The sequence below is a fragment of the Oryctolagus cuniculus genome, chromosome 18, assembly GCF_051225735.1.
Source record: "Oryctolagus cuniculus isolate XC-2025 breed Fujian yellow rabbit chromosome 18, ASM5122573v1, whole genome shotgun sequence".
NCBI lineage: Eukaryota > Metazoa > Chordata > Mammalia > Lagomorpha > Leporidae > Oryctolagus > Oryctolagus cuniculus.
Window position 1 is genome coordinate 76337475 of NC_142884.1, and position 16018 is coordinate 76353492.

At 64.4% G+C, this 16018-nt stretch overlaps 1 protein-coding gene across 1 annotated transcript in view; it reads left to right on the top strand.

Moving 5' to 3' along the window:
* The first annotated feature begins 964 nt into the window (after positions 1-964).
* CRISPLD2 (cysteine rich secretory protein LCCL domain containing 2) overlaps positions 965-16018 on the top strand; it is a 48984-nt gene continuing 33930 nt past the window's right edge. The window contains exons 1-2 of the mRNA XM_070061856.2: positions 965-1100; positions 13595-13893. Of these exons, the coding sequence (XP_069917957.1) occupies positions 13654-13893 (240 nt within the window). The 5' untranslated portion in view covers positions 965-1100; positions 13595-13653. The remainder of the gene's footprint in view (positions 1101-13594; positions 13894-16018) is intronic.

Below are 16018 nucleotides of genomic sequence, written 5' to 3' on the forward strand. Positions count from 1 at the left end.
GAAGAGGAGCAACAGGGACTAGAACTCAGGCGGAGGATTAGCCTAGTGAGCCGCGGCGCCAGCGCTGTGTTTTGACTGCACTGCAGTCTTGGGCAAGAGCGCCTGGCTGGAACTGGTGTGTCACACAGGTGGTCTTTGTCCTTACATCCTCCCGCCACGCCGTGTCCTCTGACCCACCTGGGTGTCCCAGACACTGAGATTCCAGAGAGAGCCTACGCCTGCTCACCAGTAGGGTGCAGCCCGGGGCCTGGCTCCCAGGGACACCGCCGCCGGCCAGTGTGTAGGAGGGGCTTGTGACGGTCAGCCGCTGCAGGGGCTTCTGCACCATCAGCGGCGTGGACCCCAGGGCTGCACACGGTGGCCCACGTCAGGACACCGGGGCCCTGGGCTCTTCTGGGGAAGATGATCTGCATCATGCCCTCTGGCTCCGCACTGATTCCCGACTGTACCTGCCCAGGGTGAGGGTGCTAGATGCCACTGGCAGGAAGCTCAGGTTTGGACATGGTCTGTGGCTCCTTGACTACAGGAGCGGGGGGCAGCTTTGCCCCAAGCCTATGGCGCAATCCCCTGCTCCTCCCATAGCCCGGCGGGGAATGGCGCGCGGGCGCGCGTGTGAACCCTGCAAGCGCTAGGCTTCGCCCCAGTTGCCAAGCTCGGGAGGTCGCCTTCCTACTCCGGTTTTCCAGGTCAGCCTAAGAGAGCAGGGATTTGGTCAGTTTGCTAACCCCTGGTGGAAAGCGCTTGGCACCGCCCTGGGCCCATAGCAAGCACTCAATACAGCCGAGGGGCGAGGAACGCGCCCGCCTTGGAGCCGAGCCCTGGGCGCCAGCGGCCAGGCCACCGGAGCCCGGCGGGCCGCCGGAGCCTCCGCCCGCCGGGGGGCCCTGCGGTGGGCGGGGAGAGAGGGCCAGGCCAATCAGCGCCCCCGGCCCCTGCAGGGCGTGGCCTCCGGGTCCCGGGCGGATTACAAGAGGCGGCGAGCGGGGCTCGGGACTCCACTCGGCGTCCGTCGGCGCCCCCGGTCTCCCGCGTGTCGTCGGCTCTTCCCGCCGAACTTGCCCGCTAGCTGCCGGTGAGGCGGCGACTGGAACCCCGCGGAGGTAAGCGTTACTCGAACCCTCCTGCCTCCGAGAGCTCCGTGTGCCACCGCTGCGCCCAGGGCTCGCCCCGCACCTCGGAGCCCTGCCTCGGGGCGCGCCTTATTACAGATGAACACACTGAGGCCCGGGGAGGCTCGGTCGTTCGTCCAGGCCCGGGAGGTGGAGCAGCCGGGATGGGGAGCCAGCGTGAGCGCAGACGCGCGCCCCGGAGGCTGTGCGCGCCCGGGAGGCTGTGCGCTCCTCGGCGTGGGCGTGCGCTGCGGGACTTGCTGGCGTCGGCGGCGCCCCCCGCTTGGCGGTGGGTGTCTGTAGGTGGACGCCAGTGGCACGGGTGACAAAACCTTCCCCTCTAAATGTTAACTTTTGGTATTGGACAGCGTTCCAGTGGGTTCTACCCACGTGTGCCCGGCTGGTGAACAGGGCGGGCGCGCATGCTGCTCCGTGGGGGCCACGCCCCTTTGGGGGTTCCTTTCGTGCACACCTGCAAGGTCAGAGAGCTGGGGTGCGAGGGCCGGGCCGAGCTCCGCCTGCTCCAGCGCCTCGGATGGCTGTGTGCAAGCTGGGGCACCGGAGTTCCTGCTCTTCCGGAGTCTCTGTAGCCAGAGTGGGCGTCAGTGTAACCCGTGCCTGGGGAGGATTGTGCTGGCAGCTGAGGGTCTTGGGCGATCGGCTGCCGCCCCAGCCGGAGAGAGCCAGGGCCAGCTGCCCAGGTGGTACCGTCCAGAGCCGCCTTTTGCCAAGGTTGGGCTGGTGGACAGGCCTGGAGGGAGTCCACCGATGCCTGCTCACGGCCGTACTGCTTGAGGAAGGGTGGCTGCGGCTGAGGGAAGCGGCCAGAACGTGTTCAAGTGCCCAGTGCCCCTTGCAGACAAGAGCGGGTCCGTGTGCTGAGGGTGCCTTCCGCAGCTGAGCTCACCTTCCCCAACTGGGGTGTGCAGCCTGCTGGGTGAGGCAGCGGGAGACTGGGGGGCCTCCAGCAAACAGGCTGAGGGTGCTGGGCCCCTGGTATCGGTTTTCGCCCCTGGTCTGGCTGTTTCCACGCGGGAGAAGGAGCTGTCTGGCTGGTGAGCCCCTGTGGGGCGGGGCTGTGGCTTTTCCTGCAGCAAAGTCCCGCAACGCACCTGGGCACCAGGCGCGCAGGTCCTGTTTCACAGCTGAGGAAGCTGGGGCTTAACGAGGCGAGGGGATTGCCCGAGAGCCCCCCGCTGGCGTGTGCTGCTGTCTCCCCCTCCCCCAGCTTGCTCTGGCTCCGGCCCCGCACTCCGGGCCTCCTTCCCCAGCCTTCTCTGCCCTGCCCGGCTGCACCTGACCCTCACCCAGGGCTGGACGAGGCGCCAAGGAGCGGACGCGCCGGTGGTGAGTGCCGGTTCTTGAGCCCTTTAGGAGCCGAGAGTAGATGCAGTGGAGTGCGCGAGCAGCGCCGGCAGCTGGCGTTCATCTGACGATTGCCACGGGCGGGATCTTTCCCGGGCGTTCGCGGCTGACCTGGCCGGCTGGCTTGGTGAGGTGGGCACTTTTTACAAGGGGGAAACAGGCTTGGGGACAAGAAAGTCGTGCACCCCACCCTGATGCAGCCAGGGGCAGGCAGAGTGGCCCTCCCGGCTGGGCCCCACTCCAGTCCTGGAGGGAGGGCCCTGTTGGTGAGTGACAGCTTCACCGAGTTTGTCCAGCCAGGTGGGTGATTCAACTATATTCCTGTCCTGTCCTTTTTTTTTTTTCTTTGAGACAGAGACAGGGAAATCTCCCCTCTGCTGATTCATTCCCCAAATGCCCAAAATGGCCAAAGCAGGGACCCAGTCCAGGTGTCCCCTGTGACTGTGCCATCGCCACTGCCTCCTGGGGTCTGCCTTAACAGGAGGCTGCAGTCAGGAGCCGGAGCTGGGGCTTGAACCCACACACTCTGGGATGCTGGCATCACCCACTCAAGCAGACACGTGCCCAGCATGGGCACTTTGCCAGGACGCAGGTGCCCCAGGGTGCGGCTCTGCTGACAGGTCCCGGGACCCTGCCTCTGGGATGGAGACAGGACAATGGGCAGGGGTGGGGGCGAGGTAAGAGGAGCATCAGGTCCCTCAAAGCCCCCAGCCTTCATCCCCTGAAAATTCCCGTGGATCTGAGGCCCCTGTAGGGCACGTTTGACAGTGTCTGCGAGTGGGACCCCAAGCACTGACCCTCGGCCTGTGGGAGCTGAACTGTCTCCCTCCTGTCACCAGTGCGGTTTGCTGTGGGGGGGAGGGGCCTCTGCATCTGCCGCTCCACTCTGGACGATTTTTTTTTTTTTTTTTTTTTTGCAAACTCACTCATTTTTGATCAGTCCCAGATGTTACAGCCAGCATCACGCAGGAGCTGGAGGCTTGTTGAGAAGGGAAAATGCTACGCAGGCGCACTTGGATGTCACCCCATGAGCTGGGGAGATGGGCTGGGACCTGGGGACCTGGGGACCTGTGGGGGGTATGCCCTGGTGTGGTTTTCCACGTGCACGCGCCAGGGCGTTGGGTGCATGTGCGGTGTCGTCTGACCGTCCATATGCACAAGCGGCGACTCCCTCCCCTCTGCCCCCAGCATCACTGATCTCCCCACCCCGGGGACTGGCTCGTGCTGGTCACTACCGTCCGACACGAGGCCTTCTGGCCGCTCAGCACCAGGTCTGAGGTTCAGCCACACGGTGGTGAGGATCGGTTCCTTCACGTGGCCGACGAGTACTCCCCTGTGTGGAGGGGCCGCGTTTGGCCTGCCTGCTCTTCCCTCGCTGGGCGTTGGGCCGTCTCTGCACTTGGCTGGGGGAGCAGTTCTGCTCTGAGCGTTTGTGCGCAGGGTTTGCTGCAGGTGCGTGGGTTCGTTCCGCTCGGGTATATGGCTAGAGCAGAGCTGCTGAGGCACCTGTCCCCTCCTCAGGGGCATCTCCTCCTGAGATGGTTGGGGTTCTTTGCCATGGCTGCAGGAACCCTTGCTCCTGGGCGCACTGTGGAGCGCCCCGCCTGGGGTCACGTTGCCCTGGCCGTGCAGCTGGAGTTCTGCTGGACAGAGGCCCCTTTCCAGGCTCCGAGGACAGCGTGGTCCAGCCCGGGGAGATTTATCTTCTGTTGTCTCGAGGGCTGTATCAGCTTAGAGCAAAACCACAGGGTCAGAGGGAAAATAAAAAGTCCTAATGAGGATTATGCAACCTCCGGACTTCCATTTAGAAAGAACATTTTAAATGATGAAATCCCACATTTTCAGTCCCCGTCTCTGGGGCTTAGCCCGCTCCCAGTGCAGAGTGGCTGCGCTCCAGCGGGAAGAACCACGCCTCCGCTCTGCCTGCAGACCGGCGATCCTGGAACGAACCCTGCCCCAGCCCTCGCACAAAGGAAAAACCCCACTGGGCTGTGTCCAGGCCTGAGCGCGAGAACAGGGCTGGCATCTTAGAGCTGCAGGCTGGATAAGAGCCTGAGAACTTGCAGAGCGCCGAGCCAGCGTCTTGTGGGTAGAGCGAGATGGTGGTGGCAGGTGGGGAGCTGGCCGGGGCGCACGGGGCAGAGGCACCGCCTGCATGCCAAGGCCCGGAGGTGGCCGAGGGCCAGGGACCTTTGGAGAGCCGGCCGGACATCGCGAGCACCTGGATCCGGAGGGTCAGGCTTGGGGAGTAAGGACCTGCCAGCAGGTGTGTGGGCTGTGCCCCTCAGTGCACCACATGGGAATAACAGCAGCCTTTGTGTAGCGGCTCCTCTGGCGTGAGCTGTGTTCCCCGGTGACGGAGAACACGCAGAGACGCAGCAAGAAGGGTTCCGACTCTGAGAGCTGACTTTTCACCTCTTGGTCTGTCCTGCTGCCACAGCGTCACTGTCCCTTACACCTCTTGCCCCGACCACACTTTGCAGCTAAGGGCAAGAGCCCCCTGCAGCCACGCCCCTGGCCGGCGTCGGCTGGCACCTGTCGGCGATGCCTTCCGTCCCTGGCGGCAGTGATGGCCATGACCTGCTGAAAACAAGTGCTTGGAACCCTGGGGGCAGTAAAAACACCAATGTGTTCTCGTACAGGTCGTTGGTAGGAAGTTGGGCAAGCTTGGGGGGGAGGGGAGCTGTCAGAGGCTGGGGCGAGCGAGAGCAGCGGCTCTCAAAGTGGCTTCCCTCGGCCGGCAGCAGCAGCCGCCCCTGGGAACTGGACAGAAAGGCGTTTCCAGGCCACCCGGCCCTCCTGAATCAGAGGCTGTGGGGGCGGGGCTGGACCAAGCTTCCAGCGCTGTGACCCTGGGGAGGCTCGAGCTGATGGAGGCGTGTCCTGGGGCCCTGGCGGCTTGGACGCCGTGAGACCACCCCCCTCGGAGGCCTTGAAGCCCCTCCAGAGCCACCCGATGGCAGCTGCGAGTCCTGGGGCTGTGGGGCTGAGCAAGGGTCCCAGGGAGTGCAGCACCTGCCTCCGGCACACACTGGTGCCCTGGGTGCCCCGGTATTGATAGCTCCTCGGGACCACCGCCCCTGCGACAGTGAGCCGGTGCCTCCCGGTCTGGGAGGCGCACCTGGGCGCACGCTCCGTCCCGGCCGCCCCAACACAGCCCCTCTGTGCTCAGCCCAGGGAGGCAGCACCGCTGAAACCACGGCTCGCTCCCAGGACCTGCGAGGCCTGGCTGGCCGGGGACGGAGCGGATATTTCCCATGGGGCTTTGGCTTGGCTGCTCAAAGTGCCCTCTGGGACGTCGGATGAACCGGGCGCTATCTGGGATGTCGCAGGCTCTGCTGGTCCCAGTGGCAGGCCCCCGCCGGCCACGGAGCCTTAGCTGGGCTCCGACAGGACACGTTCAAGTTCAGCTGGAGGGCTCTCTGACCTCCGGCTCTGGGACTCTGCAGGGAGCGTCCTGGGGGTCTCCCTCGCCCCACGGTGATGATCTTGCTGCTCCTGCTCGTGTTTAACCCCTTCTTCACACGGAGGTCTCAAGGGGACTTCAGACTCCAGGAGAGCAGTGCATGGTCATTCGTGTCCCACGTGGACTTTCACAGCCAGACCAGCTCCTGGGCCCCTTCGGCCCCTCGGCTGCCTGCACCCTGCTCTGGGCTGCCGTTTCCAGACGGCTCGTGGCATGGACGGGCTTTGCGTGGCTTTGAACTTCCCATAAATGGGACGGCGCACGTTTCGTCTCTGGCATCTGGCTGCATTTCGGTGCTGACTCCGTGAGGTCGGTGCCAGTGCAGCCGGAAGGGGTTGCAAAACGTGAATGAGACTCAGCGCAGCGCACTTGGTTTGCCTCTGCTCTGTGGGTGACCTCGGGACTCCTTGGCAGTGTCCTTCAAGGCCCTGCCACTGGGCTTTGGCCACCTCTGTGGCCCCGCTCGGCTCCCCTCCCCCACCCCCAGTCATGCCTGGATCATGCGAGCCACTGAGGTTCTGTCTTAGGGCTTCCTGCCCCCTGCGATTCCCCTTCCTGGAGGGCACAGTGGCCTTGCTGTCCCACTGAGCGGTGCGTTCCTCCCCACTGCTGCCCAGAACTTCCCAGCACCCGATGCCTTTCGGGCTTACCCCAGCCCCTGCGTCTGCCTGCTGCTGTCTCGGTGCGGGTGCTCACCTGCACACCCCCAGGGTCTGCCCTGGGGCGGTTTCCTGCAAAGCAGCATGGGGACTCCATGGCCTGGCTCCTGCCTCCTCCCTGCCGGTGCCACGCTGTCCTGGGGAATCGGGCATTTGGGGCAGGGAGACTGGTCCACGCTGCCAGCCCGGCAGCCCGGAGCAGGGGTGAGCAGAACACGAATTCACCCAGGAGGAGAAGCGGAAGAAGGTTCTGGCTCCGCGCCATGGAGGAAACCCAGGGCTCACACGGAGGTCAGGAAACGGGCGCAGAGGGGCCAGGGGCCTCTCCACAGCTCCTCCAGTGGAGGTGGGATCAGAACCCACGTTCTGCCCCCTCAGCCGCCCCGCAGTGCCACTGGGGGCGATCACTCTGCTCCTTTGGGGGCAGAGTCCCTGCTGGGCCCGCTGTCCGCAGGGAAGTCCCCACACATGTATGGGAAAGGAGAGCAGACCCAGAGTGTGGGATCTCCGGTCGCTTCTGGCCTGCCCTGGCTTGCAGAGAGAGCGTCTGGCTTGCAGTTTGTGCAAAGTGGACGAGGACGCGTTTGCTGAGGGATTGTTCTCTTCCCATCCAGGACGCTGGGTATGGTGGCCACAGCTGCTGCGGCAGCCTGGGCTCGTTGGGCAGGTGCACCGTGCCTTGCATCCTGTGCGCTTGGTGTCTGCTGAGGGGACGGAAGGTTCCAGGTGTCTGGATCTGCTGCTGTCGCTGTCAGGTCGAGGGCACTGTGGCCGCCCCCGCTCAGGGAACCCCACGCAATGCGGAGCTGCAAGTGGAGGACAGCTGTGCCCCCGCCCCCAGGCCTGGCCCTGCTCCTGGGAGGGGTTGGAGGGGAGAGCCGGTGCGGGAGGGGCGCCCGGGCCTGCTGGTGCTCCGGTGCCTGTCCACACGGCGTCCTGCCCAGCTCCGGGATGGGCTGGGGGTGTCCCTCCCGCCGGCCGTGGCCTCATTCCTGGAATTGCTGCGTGGTTTGTGGGGATGGCTCATTTGTGGTTGGCCTCTTGCTCAGAGTTCCAGTTCGTTTTTGTGAGTTCTGGGGAACAGCAGAGCCTGGGGAACCCTGGCCTGGGGGTCAGCTGCTGTCCGTGGGAGTGGCTGTGACATGGGGCAGTAGGTCGGAGACGGCCTGGCGTTGCGGACAGTGGCTGCCAGCCCAGCCGGGACTGCTCAGCGGCTGGAGCGCAGTGAGTGAGCCGGCGTTGTCCTCGGGCGTCAGTGTGACCGTGAGCAAGTTGCTAGTCTTTCTCAAGCCTCAATCTTCTCATCTGTAAAATGGGTCTAATAATGACAATGACCCCATCAGCTTAGGAAGAGGAGAAAATGGGAGGAGTCGCCTGCATTGGCTGGTTTCTTGTTTTTCGTTTACTATTTATTCCTTTATTTGAAAGGCAAAGTGACAAACACAGCGAGAGGTCTTCCAGCCACTGGCGCACTCCCCAAAAGGCCACAACAGCCAGGGCTGGGCCAGGCAGAAGCCAGGAGCCCCACCAGGTCTCCCACGTGGGTGGCAGGGACCCAAGTACTAGAGCTGTCACCTGCTGCTTCCAGGGTGCACGCCGGCAGGCAGCGGAAGCCAGGAGCCCCACCAGGTCTCCCGGGGTGGCAGGGCCTGTGCTCGGGCAGGGCTCTAACCCCCAGAGCCCCAGACTGTGGGGCCAGGAGCGTGGACGTCGGGTCCGTCGACGGCAGTGTGGGAGGGGTGGTCCAGTGGCAGCTGGTTGGGTCGCTGGGGCCGCGCCCTCGGGACCGGTGCTGGGAGAGGGCTGTGTAGAAGCCTGAGTCGGCCCAGCCGCTCTCCCTCCCTGGCCGCACGGTCTTCGCTCCGCCTGACCTGCCGTTGCCATCCAGTGCCCTCGCCACGTGCTTGGTCTCGGACTTGAGCCTCCAGAAGTGGACAGAACACCTCTTCTCTATATTGCAATATATTTTTAAAAAACAAAATAAACCCTGTTGTGTCAGGGTTTTTTGTTACTATAGTTTTTAAAAAATAGTTATTTTTTTAAAAGTTTTTAAAAGTTTATTAATTTTATTTATTTGAAAGAGGCAGAGAGCGCTCCCTTTCAGTGTTTCACTCCAATAGCCAGGACTGGGCCAGGCTGAAACCAGAGCCGGGAACTCCACCCGGGGAGCCGAGCACTTGAGCTGTCACCTGCTGCCCCCGGGGTGTGCACCGGCAGGGAGCTGGAGCAGAAGCAGAGCCAGGACCTGAGCCCAGGGCCTGTGATACAGGAAGCTGGCGTCCTAACTGCTACACCAGGATTTTTTATTTTTTTTAATCTGAAAGGCAGAATTACAGGAAGATACACAGCGAGCACGATGCTCCATCTGCTGGTTCACTCCCCAAATGGCCACAACAGCCAAACCAAAGCCAGGAGCCAGGAGCTTCCTCTAGGTCTCCCCCGCGGGTGCAGGGGCCCAAGGACTTGGGCCATCCTCCACTGCTTTCCCAGGCCACAGCAGGGAGCTGGATTGTAAGTGGAACAGCCGGGACTTGAACCAGTGGCCATGTGAGATGCAGGTGCCACAGGCTGTGGCTTTACCCGCTACACCACAGCACCGACCCGACCCCAGGGCTTTCAGATACTTCGCAGGGAAAGCCGCTTCCCCCTGCGTCTTCTCTCCAGCTCTAGAACTGCAGCCGGCGCATCTGTGGCCCGGCTGGTGTTGGCATCGTTACCATGGCAGCCAGTGCTGGCCAAGCACACATGTCCGTGACCCTGGTCACTCCTTCCAGCCTCCGGGCCTGCCTTTCACCCCTTCTTACCTTAGAGATGTAAAGACCGGGGCCCAGAGGAGCTAAGTGCCGAGGCCACGGCAGGCAGGGGGCAGGGGCAGGACCGGACCCACCCGGCTCTCTGGGCTGCGCTCACTCAGCCCTTATACGGCTCCCTGGCCTGTCCTGGCCTGGGGGCAGGGGGCGCACACTCATTCCATGGATACTTGCTGACCGCTGGCTTGTCAGTCGTGAATCAGGCTCCAGGTCTGCGGCTGGAAGAGGCTTCCAGGAAGCGGCAACCCCTGCGCTGCTCTCCGGAGTGGGGATGACTGTGCAGCGTGGGCAGGGCTGGGGCAGGCCAGGGTCACGGGACGGGCGCTGGGAACAGCATGTGCGGAAGCCGAGGGCTCGGCCCAGACACGGAGCTGACGCCCGCCAGGCTCAGCCTGAGATCCGTGTTTCTGGCAGACTTAGCTAAACACCCTTGAGAGCGGCTGGACGAGGTGATGCAACCGACCCAACCACGAGCCCGGGCGTGGAGACCCTGCTGGGAACGGGGCAGGGGTCTGCCGGTCCCTTGGCCGGGGTGCCGGGGGCGGTCGGAGGGCTAATACAGTCTCCCAGAGTGAGACTGTGCACACGAGGGCAAGCTTGGGTTCCGGGTGCCCTCCCTCATCAGCCACGCCACCTCTCATCTGCCAGTTAGTGCCTTCTGGACTCAGTCTCGGGGGCTGTAAAATGGGCATGCAGACAGCTCCCTCCCGGCAGGTGCAGACGTGTGTGAGCGCCACACCACGCCGTGGAACTGTGTCCCCGCGGCTGTGCCGTGCCAGGCGTGGGCCTTGGCCGTGCGTCCTGGACTCGAGAGCTTTCTTTGGTCGCCTGCCAGCCTCGGTCACGCCCCGGCGTCTGGTGTGTTTGCAAGAGGCCCTGCAGCCTTATCTTGCGTGTGGGCTTAGGGCTTGGTTTTGCAACTCTGGCCAAAGAGAGCAGAGGCTTCCAGGAAGCCTGTGTCTGTCTGTCGTGCAGCCCGCGGAGGCCGCCTCGGGTGAGCTGGGAGGCCAGGAGAGCGAGCAGGGGGCCTCCCTAAGGGGTCTCGTGGCTGGCGACCCCTGGGCGAATCGGGGAGAAGTGCTGTGCGGGGGTGGGGGTGGGGCACGGGAGCATCCCTCGTGCCGGGGTCAGAGGTCAGCTGATGGTCTCACAGGCGGGGAGGTGAGGTGGTCGATCAAGGTGAGGGCGGGCTGGTTTCTCGGGGCCTCTGCCCCGGCTTGTGGACGCCGACTTCTCCCCTGGGGGCCTGCGTCCTCACCTGCTCTCCATCTCAACCCCATCCTGCTGGGTTAGGGCCCAGCCCCAGGACACCTGAACCCCGTGACCTCTTAAAGGTCACCGTGTGAGGTGCCGGGGCCTGTGCTGGCTCTGAGTGTGGTGCCGCTTTTCGGCTTAAAGTCGTCGGTGTCCTCCGCAGGGGCTGTGCCGCTGTGGCCTTGTCGCTTCGCCCCCCACTCCCACTGCCAGGGCCCCTGGGCTCCCGCCGGGCCAGACCACTTTGAGACCCAGTCCCTGGCGCGCTGCCCGGCTCCGTGCTGTGCGGGGTTGGCCACGGGCAGGTGTGCGTCGGCCTGGCCAGCGACTGTGGCGGGTGCAGAAAGGCACCTGGAGAGGCCACTCATCTCCTGCTTGTGCCCACGCCCGCGGGGAGCTCCCTCTGAGTCCCTGCCCCTCCTGGCTCCACGGCCCACTCGAGAGACCGTGCATTGTCCCTGCAGGCTGCTGGGAAGGCCCGGCTCTGGCCGCGGGTGTCCCTGTAATGCCTTGATGCTGCACGGGGAGCAGGGGCCTGGGAGCACCCGGGGATGAGTACGTGTTCGGGAGGATGCAGCCGAGCCAGCCATCATTTATCTTTAATGTTTTTAAAGGTTTATTTTTCTTAATTTAAAAGGCAGAGTGACAGAGAAGGAGAGATGCAGAGAGAAATCTCCCATCTCCTGGTTCACTGTGACAGCTGGGGCGGAGTCAGCTCCATCCGGGTCTCCCACGTGGGTGCAGGGCCCAGCACTTGGGCCGTCCTCTGCTGCTTTCCCAGGTGCATTAGCAGGGAGCTGGATCAGAAGTGGAGCCGCCGGGGCTTGAACCGGCGCCCACGTGGCGGGCTTTCCCCGCCGCACCACAACACCAGCCCTGCACTGTGTGTGCATGTGCCGGCCTTTTGTTCGATTTCACCCAGAGTTTTGAAGACAATAGAAACGGCCAGGGGCTGCCCCTGCGGATGGCCCCCGGGTCACGGTGCGCAGTTCCTGCTCCCGGGCCTGGCCCCTCAGTGAGCACGCGTCCGCCTGCCCTCCTATTCGCTTGAGATTTGAAGCTGAAAATAAGCTCTGAGAGGCGAAGACTCCCGGACTCCCCTCCCCACTTCTGTTCCTCCCCCCGTGAACTTGGTCTGAATTTAGTCCTGGTTTAATCACAGCCCCAGTCTACACGCGTGTACACAGACACACAGAACACACACCCGTGTCTGTGTGGCGTAGACAAAAGTCTCCACGAATGAGAGAAGTAGGGTCCTGGGTCTCCGTCGTCATTGGCATGACATCCACGCCTGCCTCCTGGCGCACCGAGGTTTGCATCTTTCGGGCCGCAGTGGAGTCACGGAGCCGCTTCTGCTTCGTGGGCTTGGGGCAGATTGAGCCTTCGCCTGACGTCAGGAGGGACACCCGGTGATGTCAGCGCCTGTCCTCCGATCTCAGCCTGACGTCCTGCTGCTCGGGCTGGCCCTGCGCACTGGGAATGTGCATATATGGCCGTGAGCCTGGCCTGCAGCGGGGGGGCTTGGGAATGTCTGTGTTCCTGCTTTGAGGCCCTGGCGGAGAGGGCCCACAGGTCCCCCCCCCCCCCCCGAGCCGGGCTGTGCCCCGGAGGCCGCCTTCTGAGGGGGGAGCCGTGTCCAGCTCGCCGCGGAGGGGCCGAGGGGGGCCATTATTCTCGGGCGCAGAGGGGCCTGGAGTGTTGCCAGGGTGCGGGTGGGAACCATGGCGTTCCCATAGCCTGGCTGGGGCTGGCCCGCTGCCCGGGATGCCTGTCTTGACGTCTGTCCGCGTCTGGTCCCCGAGGACGGCCTCCTGCAGCCAGAGCCAGCTTGGCAAGCGAAGCCGTGTGGGCAAAGACCCAGGGACGTCTCCCCGAGGACCCAGCCCCTCGAGGCTCCAGGAGGGGCAGCTTGGTGGCAGGGCCGCAGCCCTCCCGTGCAGCCCGAGGGCCCTCACTGTGGCCCCTGGGCCTCCTGCACTGTGTCAGCCCCACCCCGCTGTGTGGGACTGTAGGTTTCCTCCGCTGCCCACCCACCCAGTGCCAGCTCCCCGAGGTGGCGGGGGACAGCGTCCTCTCTGTCTTGGATCCAGAGCAAAACGGATACTCCGTGCCAAGCACGTTGGGTAAACTGAGTCTCACTTCGCAGGACCTGGGAGGTTTGCTCTTAACCTTGGTCCGTGGCGTGCCCCTCGGGGATGTGAGTGACTTCAGCAGTGCCTTTGGGGGGAGGGGGGCGTAGAAGTCAATCAGGCCACAGACCCAGCTGAGCCCCGAGTGGGGGAAAGGCCCACCCAGTGAGAAGTTGGGTGCTGAGGGCGCGAGGCGAGGGGAGACCACTCCAGGAGAGCCCGTTGGAAGCCCCTGGCCCAACTCCTGCTCCGCTTCGTGTCCATGGGCCCTGACCCCCGATCCGCTTTCTGTCCATGGGCCCTGACCCCTGATCCACTTCCTGTCCGTGGGTCCTGACCCCTGATCCGCTTTGTGTCCATGGGCCCTGACCCCTGATCCACTTCCTGTCCGTGGGTCCTGACCCCTGATCCGCTTTGTGTCCATGGGCCCTGACCCCGATCCACTTCCTGTCTGTGAGTCCTGACCCCTGATCCGCTTCGTGTCCGTGGGCTTCGTGTCCGTGGGCCCTGACCCCTGATCCACTTCTGTCGTGGGCCCTGACCCCTGATCCACTTCCTGTCGTGGGCCCTGACCCCTGATCCACTTCTGTCGTGGGCCCTGACCCCTGATCCACTTCCTGTCGTGGGCTCTGACCCCCAGCTCCGCTTCCCACCTCTGTCCTGACGTTGGGCGTCTGTGCGCCACAGTGTCGGTGTCCACGTCTCCGAAAGGGGGGGTTTTGCCTGCCTCTTCCCTGCTCTGGCCAGGCCATGGTGGCCGCACACCCACTCTCCCTCCTCCCGCCGCCTCTCCTCCTTCCAGGGCTCTCGCACCCGCCTCTGCTTCAGGAGCCCGGAAGCCCGGTGTTGCTGCAGGGAGCCATGCGCCGCGTCCCGCCCGGCGTCCTGCCCTTGGGGCTGGTGTTGCTGGCCTGGGGGGCCCAAGGCCTTTTCCTGCCCAACGCCACCCACTGGGAGCAGCTGCTCGCCAAGTACCGGCAGGATGCGCCCCATGCCCGCGCGCGCAGGGCCATCTCCAGGGCCGACCGCGAGGAGATCCTGATGCTGCACAACAAGCTCCGTGGCCAGGTGCAGCCGGCGGCCTCCAACATGGAGTACATGGTGAGGGCGGAGCCGGGCGGGGGTGGAGCCGGGCGGGGGGTGGAGCCGGGCGGGGGCGGGGGGCGGAGCCGGGCTGGGGGCGGGCTCGGGGCTCTGGGCTGAGAGACATCCCCTTGGTTCGCTTGCTCGCTCTCTTGGAAGATACGTTTGAAAGAGAGGCAGATCTTCCACTCTCTGGCTCACTCCCCCAGGGCTGGGCCAGGTGCAAGCCAGGAGCCTGGAGCTGCAGCCGGGTCTCCCGGGTGACTGGCAGGGCCCAGTTGGCCAGAGTCCGCTGGTCGGGAAGCAAAGCGGCTGGGACCGGAACCCGTGCCTGACGGGGGTGCCGGGGTGCCGGCGTCCCAGGCTGCGGCTGAACCCACCGCGCCTCTTGGCTTTCTGTCCTTTTTTTTTTTCATTTATTTATTTGAAAGGCAGAGTTACAGAGGCAGAGGCAGAGAGAGAGAGAGAGAGAGAGGCAGAGAGAAAGGTGCTCCATCCGCTGGTTCGTTCCCCAAATGGCCACATGGCCGAAGCTGAGCCGAAGCCAGGAGCTGGGAGCTTCTTCTGTGTCCCCCAAGAGGGTGCAGGGGCCCAAGCACTTGGGCCATTTTCCACTGCCCTCCCAGGCCACAGCAGGGAGCTAGAACAGAAGTGGAACAGCCGGGACTCGAACTGGTGCCCATATAGGATGCTGGTGGAGGCTTAGCCCGCTGCACCATGGCGCTGGCGCCAGCTCTTTGTTCTTGGCACCGCGAGGTAGTGCTGGGTCTGGTCCAGCCCTGGACATTGAGGGTATCTGAGAAGTGACCTAGCAGTGGGAGATCTCTCTCCCCGCCTTCTACTCCCCCTCCCCCTCCCCTCCCCCTCCTCCTCTCCCCCTCCCCCTCCCCCTGCCTTCCAAGTAACCAGATCTTTTTTAAAGAAGACGAAGGAGAAAGGTGCAGGATGCCTGAGGAACTTGACTTCTAATTTGACTTGATTTGGCTCAGCTCAGTGCAGACAGCCACGCTGGCCCCTGGCTGCCGTGTGGGACAGTCGGAGGGCCGGAGAGGCAGCGCTTGCCCCAGACTGGTCTCCCCTCTGTCCCGTGTCCTGTTCTCCTCGCCCCCTGAAGCACGCATGCTGTGTCTCCCACCCAGGAACTAGCACACCAGAGCCGGTGCTCACAGCTGGCCGGCGGCGGAGCTGGCACCGAGACGCCCCCGTGCTGTCCCGCGTGGCCCGGCCTCCCTCCTGGCTTTCCACCACCTTGCCCTCCTTGTTCCCGTCACGCCTCGATGGTGGGGGCCTCGGCCGCGTCGGGAGGGGCTCCCCCCTTCCTTGTAGCCCTTCTGCCTGGGGCTTCTGTCACCCATGTGCAGGGAGGCAGCCAGAGCTTCTGGAAGGAAGCCACCTGTCTCGCTCACTTAGCTTGGGGCAGAGAGGTCCCGGTGTCCCCTGGGACGCCCCGCCCCTGCCCTGGAGCCCCTCCCCTCCTCGCTGGCTTCGGGAGACTCTGGGGCGTCGCCAGCCCAGGCCACTGCCTGCTTCTCCCTCTGCACTTGGCAGTGGACTCGCCGTGGTCCAGGGCGCCCTGTGTGCCCGCGAGCCCCTCGCGTCACCGTGCTCGGCTCACGCGTCACCGTGGCCGGGTCGCTGGGCGGCGTCCCTGCGTGAGGCTGCCCCTTTGGGAATGTGTTACGAAGCCGAGTCCTTCTGCCCCTCGGGAACATTGCCCCGGCCCTTTTCCCAAGGGAACGTGCTGATTCTGGGGGGAAATACAGGCTCCTTTCAAAAAAACCCAGTGCCCCGGCAGCTTGGGCGGCTGTTCTTAGGGTTAGAGTGCAGGAAATGGAGCCGAGTTTGTGGGGTTCAGGTGCGGACTCCTCCCCCTCCACGGCCCCATTCCCCCGGGACCGCGGCTGGGGGCAGCGTGGGAGCCGGCCTGCCTGGGTCCACCCCAGCTCTGCTCCTCCTGCTGCAGGCAGGCGCCCTGGGGTCTCTGAAGACCCTTCCTCTTCTCGCGGTCTCCTGGGATCCCCGGACTGTCCAGCTGGGGAAGGAGGGACGGTATAAGGGGAGGGGGTTGGCCAAGGTCAACCCTGGGGCCCTGGCCTGGGTTTTCCAAGGGTGGCTGCCCCAGGCTCCCATGTGGAACTCCGTT